The sequence below is a fragment of the Eublepharis macularius genome, chromosome 3 (genome assembly GCF_028583425.1).
Source record: "Eublepharis macularius isolate TG4126 chromosome 3, MPM_Emac_v1.0, whole genome shotgun sequence".
In the NCBI taxonomy this organism is placed as follows: Eukaryota; Metazoa; Chordata; class Lepidosauria; order Squamata; family Eublepharidae; genus Eublepharis; species Eublepharis macularius.
The window spans coordinates 83,768,696-83,786,439 of NC_072792.1; the positions used below are offsets into that span (position 1 = coordinate 83,768,696).

The following is a 17,744-nucleotide window of genomic DNA, read 5'->3' on the forward strand; positions in this document are numbered from 1 at the left end:
CCCTTTCTTTACCTATTTCAGGAAGAGAGGGGATTGAGGAGAGGGAGTTGAAAACTACAGTAAGCTGAAACTAGGGTTAGTCTGTGTACAGTCACAAAGAGTTCAAATACATATAGTATTGGAATACTGTTTGTTGTATAGATTTCAAACACTTCCTTTTTATCCCTCTGTTCTGCAGATCATAGCAGATCAGAGAGAGATCTGAGTGGATCCTTTTCAGAAAGCAATGAGGATACTTTAAGCTTAAGGAGTAAATCTGTACCTGGTGCACTAGATCAGGATCTGGTGAGTTAGAACCACAACAATCCTTAAAGTGAGGAGGGCATCCTTAATTTTTGTGTTCCTTCATACGGGGTAACATAAATTTTGCTTTGAATTGAAGCTGATATTTTACTTGTGACACAACCCATATAATCTGTAAATGTGTAGCAACAGGATAATGAGGTGGGCAGTACCAGTCATGTGGAATAGGACTGAGGGCATAAGGAAGCTGCGAATTTTTCAGCAAACCTGTTCAGTACTTGTACATATCTTACTCAGTGCTCACAATCACATTGCGATATCTTTGGATTGCCTCAAGCAACTTGAACATCTGTCCAGCAAGTTTGCAGCTGCCTGTTGGTCAGAAGCAGACTCTCACAGTTAGTTGATTGGAGGATCAACTGGGAGTTGGGTTCTGACCACATCCCTCAACAAAATAATGCAAACAAGAGAGGAGAAGAAGCTCCTTTCTCTTCCCTTGCTCCAAGCTAGTTGGGGACAGAAACAGTGCTTCAGAGCTCCCCATTGCAAAAGGGAGAGGAGAAAGAGCTAGTTTCTCTCCTTTTTTCTGCAGTTTGAGGTGGGAACAAATCAGCTGAGTTACTGTTCATCCCTCCCCCAAATGTGTTGCTTCCCAGCAAGTCTGGGAGGCATTAAAGTTTCCAGGATGGGAGATCTGGGAGCCAACTGGACATTACCTTTTACATGGACCCAACTCATGTCCCCGCAGCCACACAGCAGCTGTGGGGAATGGCTTCTTCTTCTTCTTCTTTTTTTAAAAAAGCAGACCCCGCCCCCCCAATGGCATGAAATGCTTCCATGGGAGGGCTGCCTTCCCCCAAAGCCATTTTCCCACATGAAAACAGCACTGGGGAGAGTTATTTCCATTTTTTGCTGATCCACATTGAATATGTGTGCATGTGAAGCAGAAAATGGGGGAAATAACTCCCTCCATCCTGTTATCGCATGGGAGCTCCCCCCCCCCCCCGGCAGCAGTGTTCCTTTTTTTTGAAGAAGCCATTCCCTCAGCTGCTGTGTGACTGCAGGGAATGCAGTGGGTCTGTGAGCTTGTGAAAAAAGTGACATCTAGTTTGGCTCAGAGTCCATTCTTGTTCACCCTCTCTACAAAATTTCCTCATTAGGAGATCAAAAGCCCACTTCTTGCTGATCACTCTTTAGGTGGAAGTCAGCTGATGATGGCTACAAGTAGCCTGTTTCTGAGAATACGCACAAAAGAGTTACAAACAGCTGAACATTCCACTGATTTCATTGGCTGATAGATCACCACTGGCAAACAGGAAATGAGCTGGACTGTCAGTTGTTCAAAGATCCCTAAGAGAGAACTGGTGAAGTAGGTCATATGTGCACAGTATAGTTCTGTGGCTGCATGCAACCTATGGAAATGTGTTCTGTAGCCCCACAGCCCCCTCTCATGAGGTTGGGGGAGGGGAGGACTAGCACAGTAGTATTCTCCCCTCTCTTGGAAATGTCTTGCTGCATATGGAGCAATGAGATCAGAGTTAGCATTCCAACCTCCCCCCACCCCACCATACCCCCATACACTTCTTTGTTGCATTTCAGGGACTTGAATTTCAGTTGCAAGCTCCTAAAATGAAAGGGGGACGTTTTTTCTGTTGCATCATACAGACTTGTGATTGAGGTGGAAGTCCCTGGGAAGCAGCAGAGAAATTTCTCTTGAGTTGGGGAAGGGGAGTGGTCAGAACATCAACTCTGAGTCTAGAAAACAGCTGAGAATCAGCATTCTGATTCCTCACCTAATCAGTTACAGACGTAAAGGAGATAGATAATGTTTTGGGCATCCCACTTGATTCTAGTTGAGGTCCATGATAGCCTATGTAACTGTGTGAGGTGTGCATTGCCAGTTGAATGCGACAACCTGGACATAGGAAGGGCAGAGATATTAGCTGAAGGTTTTTTGAAATGACATGAAGAAAGTTTTGGTTGGTGCAGAGGCCAGGGTCAAGGAATATGAAGCCAATAGAGAGAGTAAAAATTAACTGATGGCATTTTGTGTAATGTGATTCCTTTGACTTAAGTGTACATTCCTACATCTTTTAAAGATGCAGTCTGTAAGGTGAGTTTAGATGTGACACTCACTGCAAGAATTTTGACTTACGTAGATTAAAAATTTTGTTTTATGTAGATTAGAAGTTTTACATTCATGTCAATGTACAGTTCAATGCAGAAAGTCAGGGAGGAATGACAAGGCATGTGCTGCTTGTCCAGAGTTTCTGTTAGATATGTCGGTTGGCAGGACAGTAACTGCCCCTCCACCCCCAGACACGAGATATAAGCTACAGGAATTTATCGTTCTGGGTCTGCTTATCTGATGCTCTAACCTGAAGCTAGTTGACATTAATTTCACTTTCCCATTAGGATTACCTAGATGAGGCAGATGAGGATATTGATGACATTGTGGCCACTGGCTATCCAAAGGCATGGACCAATTTGGCCGGTGGATTGTCCATGGTAAGGCTTCCATTCCTTCTAAGGTGCTTGTTTCTTATTTTGTTTTTAATGTACTGTTTCTTTCCTAGGTTTATTTGGCCATTAACATATAATACCTGCTTTCCTTTCCTGTCTATTCAGCACATTTTATTCTGTTCTGTTCTTTTCCTCTACTGACTTATTTTCAGCTTCCATTTGTACTGCTGTTTATGAGGTGGTTTGCATTTGTTACACTAAGTAGCCATTCTTTGCAGCTAAGTGGCACTTTCCCCCCGAAACTATTCCATACTAGGGCAGTCTAAGCCACAGTCCAGCTAAGGCATCAAGGACAGCTACCTGGGGGCCCCCAACTGACCAGGTGCTCTAGTCCCCCTGCTGCCAACTTCTGGTGTTCTGGAGATCTAGTGGGTAGTTGCAGCTTCAGAGCAACAGCAGGAGCAATCAGCTGTAGAGCAGAGCCCGCTCCTTCAACTATCCTACAGCTAACTGCCATTCCACCCCCCACACCCAGTGATCAGGTGCAGACTGGAAGGCAAAAAATAGCCTTGGAAAGGGTCATGCCGCCAATATCAGGAGAAAAGATAAAAAATAAGTTCCTTTGGGCTGGGGCAACCTGCTTGCCTGCAGTGGTGGCTGGACTTGCCTGCCCTGTCCAGGGCCGATTCCAGACGACTAACCTGAAGGCGCTGCATGCTGCCATGTTCTGGATCGCGACGGGGAAAACGCGAAATATCGCGTTTCCTTGTGTGAGTTTGGCGTGACGTTGCGTCAATCTCGCGCGAGAAAACGCGATATTTCGCGTTTTCCCCGTCACGATCCGGAACATGGCGGCATGCAGCGCCTTCAGGTTAGTCGTCTGGAATCGGCCCAGGGCTCAGGCAGCCAGCTTGCAGTAGTGGAGGGTCCTACTTACTTTGCAAGGAGGAAGAGCCACCCCTAGCTTGGAGCCAGGTTTGCCCAGTGGGGGAAGGGGTCAGAAATGATTCTGGGGCCCCATCCTGGAATTTTGCCCAAAGTCCCAGAATCACCAAGACTGCCCCTGTTAAATTCTGCTCTCTTGTCACTAATAACATGTTGCCTAATGAGCTATGCTCATTTATCCTTTCTCTTCGTCAAATGTTCGTGAAATGCATGTCACTAGCTCCCATTTCCTGATATGCAGAAGTAATTAAAGAGGGAGGTTCAGTTTCTTAGATTGATTGGCATAGCATTGCTTGGGGTCTGCATGTCTCAGTTTTGCAAAATTGCATCATTGTGGTAGAGTGCACATCATCTTGACAGTATCAATTTTTCTTTTAGACAAAAAGTTTCTAGAACATAATATAAAAATAAGTTTGAAATTGCCTTGGGAATGCATGATGAAATCTCAGAGCCTGAGAGGTAACAGAATAGTTGGTCTTTAATTTTTTTTAATTTACTAAATTCATATGCTTCTTTTTTATGGTTAATTTTCGGTGCTTGTTGAAAAGAAGGCTTTGTTCCATATGACTAGCAAAGTCAGAATAAATTTTGCAAAATAAAGGAAATTATGAAAATGTGATAAATTTGCACAATTTGTGTAGGTTATGGAATTCATCTTTTTTCAGAACAGAATTTGGATAGCCTGGATGTAGAAATGATTATTTTTAGCATGACTTGTACAGGCATTGATCAAAACGCAGCAGTTGTATATCATTATAACATTATAACAATGTGACAGGTTCTTTGATGTTCCTCTTTTTTTTTTAATTGAGTCTCTAGTCCCCTTGGTGCAGATATATATGTGGAAAGGCATATCTCCTCAACAGAGCTAGAAACTTAGTTTTTTAAAAATTAACCTGGAGAGACCCTAACACACACACACATTGTGATAGGGTTATATTGCTATAATGATAGTCACTTGCAGATTTTTTTAAAAAAAAATCCTGCAGGAGGGGTGCGGTGGCAGGGGACAGGCACTGAAAAAATTGTGCCATTGTTGGGTGAATCCTGGAAGATTAAGCTGTCCATGTAGGTGCCATCCCATCTTTGCTGTGATCAGTCCCAAAATACTACAAAGTAAGTTTGGGAAAGATGGAGAAAATCTGGAGGATGCACAAGAGCTGTGGGGAAGCTTGAAAAGAAACAATTCCCAATAGCATCCAGCCAGGACAAACAAACCATGTATAAGTGACCTGAGACAATTGTTTGTGCTTGGATTCGGTTTTGTTTTCGCGGCCATGTTGGACGCTCTTCTTGGCAGGTCCAGGAAGAAGCGGCCGAGCCACCTGGCCGGGCGGCTGATCTGCAAAGGTTAGCCCCCAGACTCTCAGGCAGGGAGTCTGAGTCCGGGGCGCGGCGGGAAGAGCCCTCTGACAGATCGAGGCAGGGGGTAAATTGCCCGTTTGTCCCTATGGAGGCTGGCAGACGAGCGCGGCACCTAGTATGCTGCCGGGCCATGGAAAACGGCAAGGAACAGGATTAGGCGAAAGCCTGCAAGTAAGCGAATCCCTTCTGTTACTACAAGCGTATGTGAGGAGTGGTGGGGTCTGAAGGTCAGAAGACTCGGATTTTTCCCCCCTCGTAGAGTCTCGGAAGACTGGCGGTTCCCCCCCCCCTAAAATGGCAGCGAAAAAGCAGAGCCCTGCTCTTGGCAAGTCAGTTACGGCGGCCTTGCAGAGGGGCGAGACGCTTGAGGAACTGGTTAAAAGAGCGGTTATGGAAGCCATAAAACCCTTTGTTGACAAGCTGAATGAAACAGATCAAAGGGTGGGCTTAATTGAAAGCGATGTGAAAGCCATTAAAGAAGCAGCGGGGGGGGGCAGAGAAGTCTGCCCGGGAAAGTGCGTCACTTATGAGAGCAACGAACAGGGAGCTGAAGCTGGTGGAAAACCAGCTGATCGGACTGCAAGTGGAGCGAACACAGACCATTTTGCGTCTCCAGAACGTTAAAGAGGAGGAAAACGAGGATTTGTGGGATCTTGCCTCGGAACTTTTAGCGACACCCGCGAGGGCAACTAAAGAAGAAGTGAAAAGCGCCATTTTGGGAGTCCGTCGGGCATCTTCAAAATTGAAGCGGCAGCTGCCTCGTGAGATTGTTACTGAGTTTTCATCTAGGAGGGTCCGGGACAGTATCCTATATAACTCTTACAATGTGGAGTTGGACTTTCTGGGAAATAAAGTCAAGATATTGAAGGACGTTCCATTTTTAGTTCGGAAGAGAAGATTTAAGTACAAGAAGTTGGCAGCTCTTTTGAGGGAATGTGACATAAAGTATAAATGGCTACTCCCGGAAGGAATCGGGTTTACTTATAAAGATTAAGCTTACAAGATTAATTCGGAAGATCAGCTAAGGGATTTTGTGGGGAAAAATCCAGAATTTGGACCAGACACCAAGCAAAAAGAAGAGGATCTGAAGCCTGAAGGGAGGGGGGAGGCAATGAGCGCTGCGGCGGTAGCTGCTCAGAGAGGACTGCGTCCGAGGCCCAGGAGAGGGAAAAAGATTTAACTTGAACTGTAATTTGTAATTTGTATGATCAACCACTCCTTCACTACTTTATTAAGCTATTTTCTTATTATGGTAGTATGAAGGGAAAGCATTGAAGTGTAGCGTTTAGTGTTTGTAGGCTACCTTCTCTTTTTTCCCACCCTCCCTTCCCCTTCTCTTTTTTCTCCCTTCTTTTCCTTCCCATGTGCTATTGTAGTCTTTTGTAGTTACTGTTATTGTAGTTTTGTATGTTAGATATTGAAAAATAAAAAACTTTAAAAAAAAGACAATTGTTTGTGCTTCAAAGGACTAGACTGTACTAGAGACCCTTTGCAAGTAGTTATCTGGCACAATGAAAGTAACTTACATTTCATTCTGGCACTGTCTCTCTAGGGGGTCTCAAATCAGAATGTGGGAGTTAAACTTCAGCCATTTTCTTACTAGTATTTATTTTATTTTATTTGAAACATTTCTGTGCTGCCTTTCAACACAGCTTAGGGCCTCCAAGTCAGCGAACATTTCCATAATTAAAACCATGTTTAAAATAGAAGTACTGTATATGTAAAATATTTAAATCAATAAAACACATAGACACGAAAACAGGGAGAACGGATAAGAGTTAGTAAAGGAATGCCAGGCTAAACAAAGAAGTCTTCGCCTGCTGGCAGAAAACAACAACAGACAGAGACAGATGGATCTCCCTGGGGAAGGAGTACGGAAGTTTTGGCACACACAGACATGTAGACACACACAAACAGGGAGAGGGGATAATAGGAGTTGCTACCCATCTGGATTTAGACTGGAGGGAGCAGCCTTTCCTCTACCAGTAGCACCTCCCATTTTGTCAGGATGAAGTTTCAGCTTGTTAACCCTTATCCCTTTCAAAACTGCCTCCAGGGACCTGTTTATGGTTTCTACACCCTTCCTGGGATCTACTGGAAACATGAGATAGAGCTTTGTCATCTGCATATTAATGGCAACTCAGCCTAAATCTCCAGATGACCTTTAGCAACATCATGTAGAAGTGAAAAAAATATGGGGAACAAGATCATGCAAATGTCATGTGAGGACATTTCAGCCCCATAACCAGGCCTGAAACCAGAATGGGATGGATCCGAACAATCTCCCTTGTTCAGGAATTCCCGAAGGTGCCCCGTCACACTTGTTCAATCACCTTGCTCAAGAATTGTACATTTGAGACTGAACTGTTAGTGGTCTTTTCTGTACATAGTAATATGTTACCATATTTCTCATATCTTTGTATGTTTCTTTATCCATTTTATTTACTAAAACTTTCCCTCGCATTTCTGAATTTCTGTGGCAGCCACATAACACCTTCCTTTCCACTCCTCCTTCCCTTTCTCTTCTTAAAGAATTCTCCTTCAAGTTGTGATAGGAAATGGACCTACTTAAATGTTCCAGAAGCAGATGCTGACACTGTAAGTTCTCTTGCTTTTCTGACACATTTATGGGGGCTCTTTTTTGTTCTTTTGTATTGTTCATTCCTGTATGAAGGATGTATGTTTATAATGATTTCCTCAATTTATTGAAAGATCAAAGTAGCAATTTATTTTCAAATACCAGAAACTATTTTAAGACATCATCCTTGAAATAATTATTTGTAACTAAAATCATGTAAGTTTCCAGTCCTCGCTTTGGGATGGTTTAGGAAGTGTTAGGCATTGAATATAAATCACCTTAAAGCTTTGAAGAGCGCCAGCTTCTTAAATGATTGATCCATGTCAATATGCATATACATATACCAAAATTACTTTATTATTTTCAGAAGGGCCTGTGAGTACAAGGAATTGTCATAATGGAATATACATTTACAGTATATTTCCTAGTTCAGATTTTGTGTAATGTAAAAGCAGGTTTAAAAGAAAGAAGTGAGATCCACAAATCTAGATATTAACCTGCTTATATTTTTAAGGGAAAAAATACCAAAGACTGGGTTTTGAAATATAAATTAATATGCACAGGCATCATGTTCATTAAAACGGAGGAATTTCTCTATGGGCTTTTAAGCTCTGCCCATAACTAAAGGGAGCCCTTACCTTGCATTCCTTAGTTACATTAATGTGTGTGAGTGGGAGAAAATTGGCTCTCTGCCACCAAATCTGCTCCAATGTTATACGAAAAAAATCTGGTTCTAGAGTACTTGGGGATGGGAGTTCGCCCTGCAAGCTGATTCAGATGTTTGGTGATTGCTCCATATAGAGCTGCTTGAGTGGACCTGGGCATGAAGCAGTTTGGAGGAAGTAATTGCCAGCCCAGCACTTTCAAACGAGAACTGCCAAATCTAGTAGTGACTTAATCAAACATGCTGGTACAGCAGTTCTCAGACTTTAGCAACCTAATGATCACCATTTTTATTGTAAAATTTGGATGGGTCCCTGAGTCCTCCACTCGCTCGCTGGCACCCACCACACAGCCCCTTTATGAAGCACTTATGGCAAGCTGCACATGTCGCTTGGAGGCTTCTGTATTCTTGCATCCTTAAAACAATACTGCAAAACCTGCTGGCTGTGCTTTAAAAACAAATGTAAGTAAAAGATTTGTATTGTCTATACATGGCCTAGGTGCAAAGTCAGGTCTCAAAGGGTATGTGAGTTCAGGGGGCCACAACTAAAAGGCACTGACTCATGTCCAGTTCAATTTTGCCTCTGTTCAGAAGAAGACCTTACGCTACACTACAGATTGCAAGATACTTCCTTATTGGTTCATAACTTCTGGCTAGAAGCGAGTTGAACATGGGTGGGAAAGGGCTTGAGAAACGTTTAGAGGTTCTTATAGAAGTGATGGCCTGCTTCCTCCCCTCTCTCTTTTCTCTTTTTAGACTAGTATTAATAGTATGACGAGTGTCTACAGTGAAACTGGAGACTATGGAAATGTGAGGATCAGTGGTGAAATATGTCTCCAAATCAGCTACAGCTACAAAACAGGAGCCCTTAACATCCTAGTAAAAAAATGCAAAAACTTGGCTGTAGCAGATGAAAAGAAGCAAAGAACAGATCCGTAAGCAACGAGGATTTTCTTTTAATTTGTTTTGGATCTTGCCATTCAGTTTGCTTGGGAGACTGCCCTGGGACTACATAGTATGTAATGCCTGAAGTAATGATAAGGTTTGGATCCTTTGGAGCACATTTTTCTTGGTTCTTGACACCACATGTGCTATTTTCAAAGATCCTTAGACTCCTGAAAGTGCCTCGTTTTTCAAACTCAACGTAAGAATCTGACTTCAGATTAGGAACTTTGAAATGCTATTAAGTTGTTTCACAAAATCAGTTTTGAAATGTAAAGAGTACTGTGAGGCGATCTTTCCCCCTCACCATTCACAGGACTAATGTGCCTTGTGAAGGAACTCTGCATGTAATATTATGTCCTGAAAAATGTGAGCAAATGAGCACTTTTCAGCATGTGGTTACTTGCTTTTGCATCACATAATATTGCTTCCACAAAACCATTTTACCATGTGAAAGACATCTATTCAAAAATTGCTGAGAATTGGGTCCAGATTCACAAATAAGGGCATTTTAACTATGTCATATTATTACTTCATACTTCGAGATTTGGTAATGTATCAAAATTATTGTTCAGTTATTATTCATCAAAAAATAAGGACAATGACATGCAATGCAAGATTAAATAGAAGGCTGATGCCTTGTTCTCATTGACCCATGTTATGCAGCCACATCCTTGATTAAATGCATAGAAAAAATGTTGCATACAGTAATCTAGCATGGAGAGGAAACTAAGGTGGAACTTCTTCGCAGTGTGTGTGTGTGCGCGTGCCCGCTCGTACCTGCAGGGACTGTTCTGCACATCCAAGCATTTGGCCTTTTAAGTCTCCACCTATAGTCTGAAGTGGTGCAACCCAGTAGGGCTGACAACCTCTAGGTGGGGCCTGGAGTTCTCCCAGAATTATAACTGATATACAGAGATTATTACTCCTGGTGACAATGGCAGCTTCAGAGGGCAGACTATAAGGTATATCATAAATTCTAGGTGAAATTCCTCCTCAGATTCCTCCGTCCCCCGTGCCTCCTCCAAATCTCCAGGAATTTTCCAGGCTGCAGTTGGGAACCCTCCAGCCCAGACAGGGGCTGAAAATTAGGCTTGGACTGGGAGACAGCAAATAAAGCTCTGTTATGCTTCAGTTTCTTCTCTTTCATCTCCTTAGTAATGCCATAAGAATAGTATTTGGGTTGTGTTAACAATTTACTGCTCACTCTACAGCTATGTCAAAGCATACCTCCTACCAGACAAGTCTCGCCAAAGTAAGAGGAAGACAAAAATCAAAAGCAATAACATCAATCCAGAGTTCAATGAAATACTGAAGGTGAGAATTGGGACAGATTCCTATATCATGCTAAATTCCCTTCGTGATTTTGCTAGGTTAGATTAGGATACTGTCAGGAAAGATGAAAAATGTTTTTCAGAATGAGGATGAGTTAAAATAGTTGTCATTAACAGGAAGGATGGAAGACTAACTTAGTAAAGGAGTTTCTTTCCCTTCCTCTATTTTGGGCACCATCAATTTTTCCCTTGTAGATAGTGATCTGTCAGGGCTGAGAGTATCTTGATTACTTTCTCAAAACTTCACATTAGGTATTCAGTTTGATGCAAGTTCTAAAGGATAGCACATAAGCAGGACCACAGCTGAATGCCAAAAGATGAATTCCTGAACTATCCCTCAAAGTTCCAGGCAGGATCAGTTCCATCCGTATGGGCGATGGTGAGGCTGGTGCGGCAGGCAAAGGATACACAACATGCAGCATTGTTGGATGTAATAGGCCACAACTTTATTGATTACAGCCATTGGATCACTGGCAAGGCTTAGGGCAATGGATCTATTGCATCAGATGGCCTTCTGCCATTCAATAGTTGCTTCCCCAGCATGCCTGCTGGGCACCATAGGATGGTAGATGATGTACTACCATCCTGGCATGGCCAGCTTGTCCCTGCTACCCAGGGAAAAGCCTGCAATGGCCCGTCCAAGCATGTACCCTTCGGCTTTGCCTCAAATCCTTTAAGGGGACCCTGAAAGAGGCAGGGTGAGCTGTCCAGGCTGCACCACTCTCCCCAGTGGATGAGGTCGAAAGCCTCCAAACCACCACACAAGAAGAGGGCCGCAGAGGCTTGACTCCCGCCAATGCTCTAACAGCTGCAGCTAAGTTGGAGGCCCCCTCCCCCTCCTCCAATCTGGCCCTGTACAGAAAAATTCCTTCTTAGCCTTCTGCAGGGCATCCAGCACAAAATGGTCCCGGGTAAGCAGTGACTACCCATGACCCTGACCCCCATGCAGGTGGTACGGTCACCATCTGCCTGATGCAGCACTGCCTGCACCGCTGTGCCTGCTCACCAGCCAGCCTGCCACTGGGGACCTCTTGCCTGCAACTAGAAAAAAGAAGCATTAGCACCAGACTGGCTCCGTATGCATCCGTTGTATGCCCTTGAGGCCCAGCGCCTGATGGATTGTATGCAAGATGTGGGTAACCCTGCTTCAGTCTCACTGGTGGCTGCTCCAATCCTGGTGGAGTGAGACCTGAACTTCCCGGCAGAGAACCTGGCCTCCTTCAACCCTGCCCTCAACTTGGAGATGAATTGAAACTGTATCAGAAATGCTCCATCAGCAATGTATTCGAGATGTGTGGGCGGATGGCCAGGAAGGCTGATATTGCTTTTACAGGACAGGGGGTCACCCTGGCCACACTGCACAGCTGTACCGAGGCTCCCTACCCTAGCTGATCAGTTTTTGAGCGCCAGACCCAGGCCTGGAGCCCCCTTCCCTCCCCTTTCACATCACTCACTGCCAGCATCCTGCCAGACCAGTCTCCAACCAAAGCCCCCATCAGCCCCCACCTGGGTGTCCCTGTAATGTACCCTGTAAAGGATGCTCAGAACAGTGTGATCTCGAACCTCAACCGGCAGATGCTGGAGAGTTGCCCTAAGAATCCCAGAAGAACAGGCATGGTGATTGACCGCTTTGTGTCCTTGTGAACCAGTTCCATGCTGCAGGGGTGCAGCTCCCGCTACCATCCTTGGTATTCCCCCCAGCTGCCCTCCTCCCCTGAAAGGGCTGCTGCACATCCGACAGGTTGCCTGCCAGGAATTGGGCTGCTGGCACATTCATCTGGAGGCTGATGAGATGCATTCCCTCTCTGGGTAGGCTGAGGCAACCCCCACCCCATGTAAACTGCCAGCCAGTTTTCAAAAGTGCGCTCAACTGCCTTCCTTATGCTGCCTTTCCTCCCTTTCCCTGCACAACTGAAGTCCCCCCCCCAAGCCCACTCAGAGCGAGGCAGCATGAAAGCATCCACAGTGCACTCTCTAATCTTCTAGGCCAAATGCATTCCTGGCAGCACCTCGCTGGCCCCAATGGGGGGGGCACTATCCACTGTGGTGATTGGCACTGCCCCTCCTCCCCAGGCTGCCTCGATCCCTACCACGTCGTCCTTGCCCCTGTACTTCCACCAGCAAGCCCAGTTGGAAAGACCAGGCAATTGGACCACCATGTTCCAGTAGCCCCTCATCCTATGATTTTCCCTGTCCAAAGAAGACTCACCTGATGAATCCTGTGGCTTGATGAGTTGCGGCTACAAGTCTGGCATTTCACCTTGCAGGCATCTTTTCCTCACTTGTCCTTCCTGGCTAGTGACTGACCCAGCTTGGCGCCACCAGCCAAGCAACTGAATATGGCCTGGGAAATGCTTGGCTCTGCCGTGCTAGTAGCGCCCCCTGGGATGCCACCTGGCAGACCACAGGTGACCCTGTCTTCAGACTGTCCAGAGGAGCCCATGAGTTAGTCTCCGTCTACCATACCACCAAAGCCACAGGGAGCGGTACCAGGCTGGCCGGTCACAACTCCTTCCCTGCCTATAGGCCCTGCTGGTGAAACAAGGTAACCAAGACCAACATCAGTGGTGACCACCAGCAGAGCAGGCACGCTGCCGTTCCTGAAGCATGAGAGCAGCTTGTCCACTAGATCCCACGATCATCCAGCATGGCCAGCATCTTGCCCTCCCAGGGACCGACTACTATGCGAGCCTGTACCTGGTGCTGTGGGACGGGGCAGTGGCCTGCCCCAAGGTGGGGTTCAGCCCCTTCTAGGACCTGCATGGTCCACAGCCGATCCCCATGGTGATGGACTCAGCACATGCTGTCCTCATTGCCCTTTGCCATCTAGTAGGCATGCTTGAAAGAAAACAAGCTATTGCAGATCCGAATCCCAACCAAGGGAGCATTGTTAGCCACCCTCTATTTTCCTAGGTGCCTGGCCAGTGTGGACCACATCCTGGCCACCCCAGATGGCGACCCATATAGCCATCAGGGAAGCAAAGTCTCCCCCACAACCCACACCGCCGCTTAGCTGCTCTCCCCCACCCCATGCCCAGCTGAAGTAGTCTCTGAGCACCTCACTGGGCTAGCTGGCTGGGGAGGAATGCCACATATCCTTCCTAGGCCCAGCCCGAGCTGCTAGTGCAGCCTCACAAGCCCCACATGCAGCCTCTCATGGGAGAGCTAGGCAGTGCACCAGGCACCCAAGGATGAGGGATTGAGTAACTGCCACCCCACCGCATCCTGCTCCATGACCTGGAAGCTGCCAAAAGCATGCCTAAATCAGCGCAGTGGCATGCCCCCCCTGAAGCCAGCATGGAGGAAGCTGGGTGATGAGGCACAAGCCCAGCCCGCCACTCGCCACTTGGAATGGGAGGTGAGTGGCAGCGAAGAAGGCCTGGGAAGGGGCAGATACCCCTTATGCCTAGGCCATGTAGTGGTGCCGTCCCACCCATCCCCACCTGAGACAAGTCAGACGGAAGCTTGGCGTCAAGAGGAGAGGCGGGGGCCACCTGACCGACACTTGCATAGCTGCCTGGGCCCATTCCTCCACCTACTGCCAGCTGCTGGGAAGAGACGAGTGGTGGCATGGCAAGCTCGAGGAGAGGGGATGACCTCTTCCCCACTAATGCAGAGTGGTCATGCACGCACAAGCACAGTCAGGAAGGGGAGGTGAGTGGTGGTGAAGAGAAGACTTGGACAGCACCGCCGGCCCGGCCCCCACCCATGTCAGCCAAAAGTGAGCCAGGCTACCGGGAGAAGGCCACGCTGCACAATAGGATGAAGGCTGCCAATAAGAGGCAAGCCACAGAGGAGCAAGCCCAGATAGGATGTCCCCTCCCATGCTCAGCTTGATCCATGTTTGCCTTGGTGGTGGTGGTGCAAAAAAAGGCAAGCAGCTTTGGAAGACAAGGATGCCCCGTGTGTCTGCGGAGAGGCACACCACCTGGACCCACGCCGTGTGGGGAGACGACTGAGCCTGGAAGGACGCACCTCTTCCCCTGCAGAGAAGGCCAGGCATCTTCCTGGATGCTCCAGCAGTGCCCTCTTCCCCATGGATGAACTGATGCCTCCCCAAGCCACTTACGAATTGGTCTGTTGCCTCTGCTGCCACCCGGGAGAATGGCAACAACCACACAGTTGCTGGAGAGAAGCCTGGCTACACCTGCACTCCTCCCTCTGGGTCCCCGCCACGGCTTTTTACCTCTGCCCTCAGTCTCACCCTTGGCTGCAACCTGGCCGACTGGTAAGTCAGGAAGTCCATTTTATTTTCCTGCCAGAGTGCTGTGATTAACAAGCCCAAATGGGAAGACCCTAAATTTCTTTGTGTCCAGGATTTTTATGATTTCTTCTCTCTATTGTGATTTCCTTTAAAAGCACTTTCAGTAACCTTGCCAAAACTAATCACTTTTAAGAAACATATCAGTAGGAGGAAGAACTGCATTTGAGAACTGCTTTTGCAGTTTAAGTGTTTAACCAGTTATGCCCACTCTCTTGTGTGCTTCCTAATTTATATATATTCTAGAGTTTTCTGGTATTAAATTGCTCACACTGTTATTTAATGAAAATATAAAGCGCATCTCAAGATAATAAAAAAACTTGATAATAGGAAGTAGTGCATGGGTGAAGAGGAGAAGATCTTGGTATACAGGTCTGGATCCTATTACTATGTTTCTGGTTCTGTGACACTTTAGCTGATTTTCCTTCCTATTGTTCCAGAGAGGACACCCAAAACCAGGATTACAGAGAACACAGCAGACTGGAGTGGGACAGTTCTGTTCCATAGTGCAACTGCATGCAGTGTATAAGATCTAGCTCACTGTTGTTTTGTTTAAGCAAGGAGGCAACTGGACAAAATGCTGAAGATCCATAAATAGACTTGACATGTTTAATAAAAGCTGCTGGATTGGAGTAATTTGAATAGGAACTGCAGCATTTGGGCAGTTATCTCTCCCCCTCTGCTGGTTCTAGAATAGAAACCCTCTCCCTCCATGTAGATGAGCTGCTATTTGCCCCCACTTTTTTTAAAAAAAAAAAAGACAGTACTTGTTTTTTTCCTCTTCAGCAGCTAATAGCAACTCGGCTGTGGCTCTAACAACTACCTGCAGCTGCTCTTAAAGAATATAAAGGCATTGAAAGATCCATTAGTGAATTTCCAGCATCTCATCTACCCTAAGTGTCTTGTTTTTTGGAGACTTTAATATCTTTTGTTAATTTTATTTCATTTTTTAAAATCCTGGGCAAAAGTGCTAAGGTGTCAGGTTTTTCAATGGTAGTATAAATGGCTATATAATTTAAACATTTTTATGCCATCTTTTCACCTAGCTCAGAGTCCCTAAGGCAGTGAATATTTCAAATATTAAAACAGCAATCAAAATACAAATATATATATATATATATATATATAAAATGTTTAAAACAAAACACATAAACATATATAAGAACCAAGTTGGAAAGGATATTTTAAGAAACCGTCTGTGGTAATATTTGTATGATAAAGAATTAAAGTAAGCAGGCAGCAGCAAGAAAAACAGGATTTCAAGAGAACAATTACATCTCATAGATCTGTCCTTTGATAGTGGCCTTTTCTAATTAATTTAGTCTGCTCTGGTAAAGGGAAAGATTTTTCTTTTGTGCCCTGTTTATCAGCTGCTAGCACCTTCCTGAAAAAACAATGGATTCACCATTATGGTACTATAAAACTTACCTTACTAATATGCTCCAATGGTCTTTTGTTGTTCACTAGTATGTCATCAGCCATACACAGCTCGAGACTCGGACGCTACAGCTTTCTGTCTGGCATTATGACAGATTTGGGCATAACAGCTTTCTGGGAGAAGTGGAGATACCTTTGGATTCCTGGAACTTTGAAAACCAGGCAGCTGAATGGTTTGTGCTTCAGCCCAAGGTGAAGATTTCTAGAGAATTTAGAAAATCAGCATATAAACCATGTGTAGAGGGTGTGTTGATGAGAAGTCCTTTGTGGATCACAATTTGGGCTTCTCTCTTCATTGAGAAGTCAGTTTTTGCAAATAGAGAACTTGAAGGTCTGGAAATGAACTACTGCAATGGTGATGCTCTGCTTTGCATAGAACAAGCCAGCAAGATTGACAACTTAAATAAAACCCTGGTTCTAACCAAGGAAGTTTGTTCTTCATGTTTCTAAAATACAGTATAAGCAGTTGTTGCAAGATTAGAATGATTGAGCAAGAGGCTTGGAGAAAAATGTCCTGTCCCTTTAATGGAGAAATTTCATAGCTAAAGCTTTTCATATCATGGAGGTAAATAGCATCTCATTAAGCCTCTACTAAAGGGACAGGATATTTTTTCTCCAGGCAGTTGGCAAACCATAAGGTAAGAAAGTTGAAAATAAGTTGTGTGCGCTTTCTTTAGACAGTGTTCAGGAGGCGCTGCAACACCATTTTATTTGACGGAGCTTTAATGACTGTAGGCATCATTGCAGGACAGGGTTATTTGGAGTTTTATTTTATGTTTAAAATTGTGATTTGTTAGGTTGCCTCGAACCATGAGGAAAGGAGAGAGATAAATATTCCAATAAATAAAATAGTAGTATCACAAGACAGATAATCAAATATTTTTCAAGCCATCATCTGTCACTATGCCAGATATGTGTGTTCCTGTTCCAGCAAACTATCTCATTTTCATAAAAAATAGAAGGGAAAGGAAAAATGTTCTCAAATTTTATAATTAATTATGTGATTTACAGTGCAATCCTATGCAGAGTTACTCTAGTCTAAGCCCATTGAAATCAATATGCTTAGACTGGAGTAAGTCTACATAGGATTGCCCTGTTAGTGTAATAATCTTACTGATCATCTTACTGAAACTTTAGTTGCTGAAGTCAGCTTGGATAATGATCTGAGATCCAGATTTCTGACACCCTTCAAGTGTTGAATTCGCCTGAATGGTTCAGGCCTGTCCAACTCTTCCTTTATGAGCATGTGTTCCAGTAGCATTCACTGAGTGGTTTGTGGTCCCTAACTGAATCCCTTAATTTAGGCAAAGAGTTTATTCTACAGTTTGGGTTTAGTGATAATTATGCGAAGTCGAAGCAATGGAGGTAATGGATTATCACAACACTAATGAACGTGTACTAAACCCAGTAGTGCCATGACCTTAGGAAATGGTATGCAGTCTGTCTGAAGACCTAACACACAGCATAAAGGTTTGGACTTGAACCTGGAATGGGATCAAGTTGCAGCTTGAG

At 44.9% G+C, this 17,744-nt stretch overlaps 1 protein-coding gene across 2 annotated transcripts in view; it reads left to right on the forward strand.

The window, feature by feature from the left end:
* SYTL5 (synaptotagmin like 5) overlaps window positions 1-17,744 on the forward strand; it is a 124,896-nt gene that overhangs the window by 98,087 nt on the left and 9,065 nt on the right. The window contains exons 9-14 of one of the 2 annotated variants that reach the window (XM_054974635.1): window positions 179-285; window positions 2,659-2,751; window positions 7,549-7,614; window positions 9,015-9,193; window positions 10,415-10,517; window positions 16,263-16,424. In XM_054974635.1, coding sequence (XP_054830610.1) covers window positions 179-285; window positions 2,659-2,751; window positions 7,549-7,614; window positions 9,015-9,193; window positions 10,415-10,517; window positions 16,263-16,424 — 710 coding nt within the window. The remainder of the gene's footprint in view (window positions 1-178; window positions 286-2,658; window positions 2,752-7,548; window positions 7,615-9,014; window positions 9,194-10,414; window positions 10,518-16,262; window positions 16,425-17,744) is intronic. The other variant, XM_054974636.1, reaches the window with a different exon arrangement.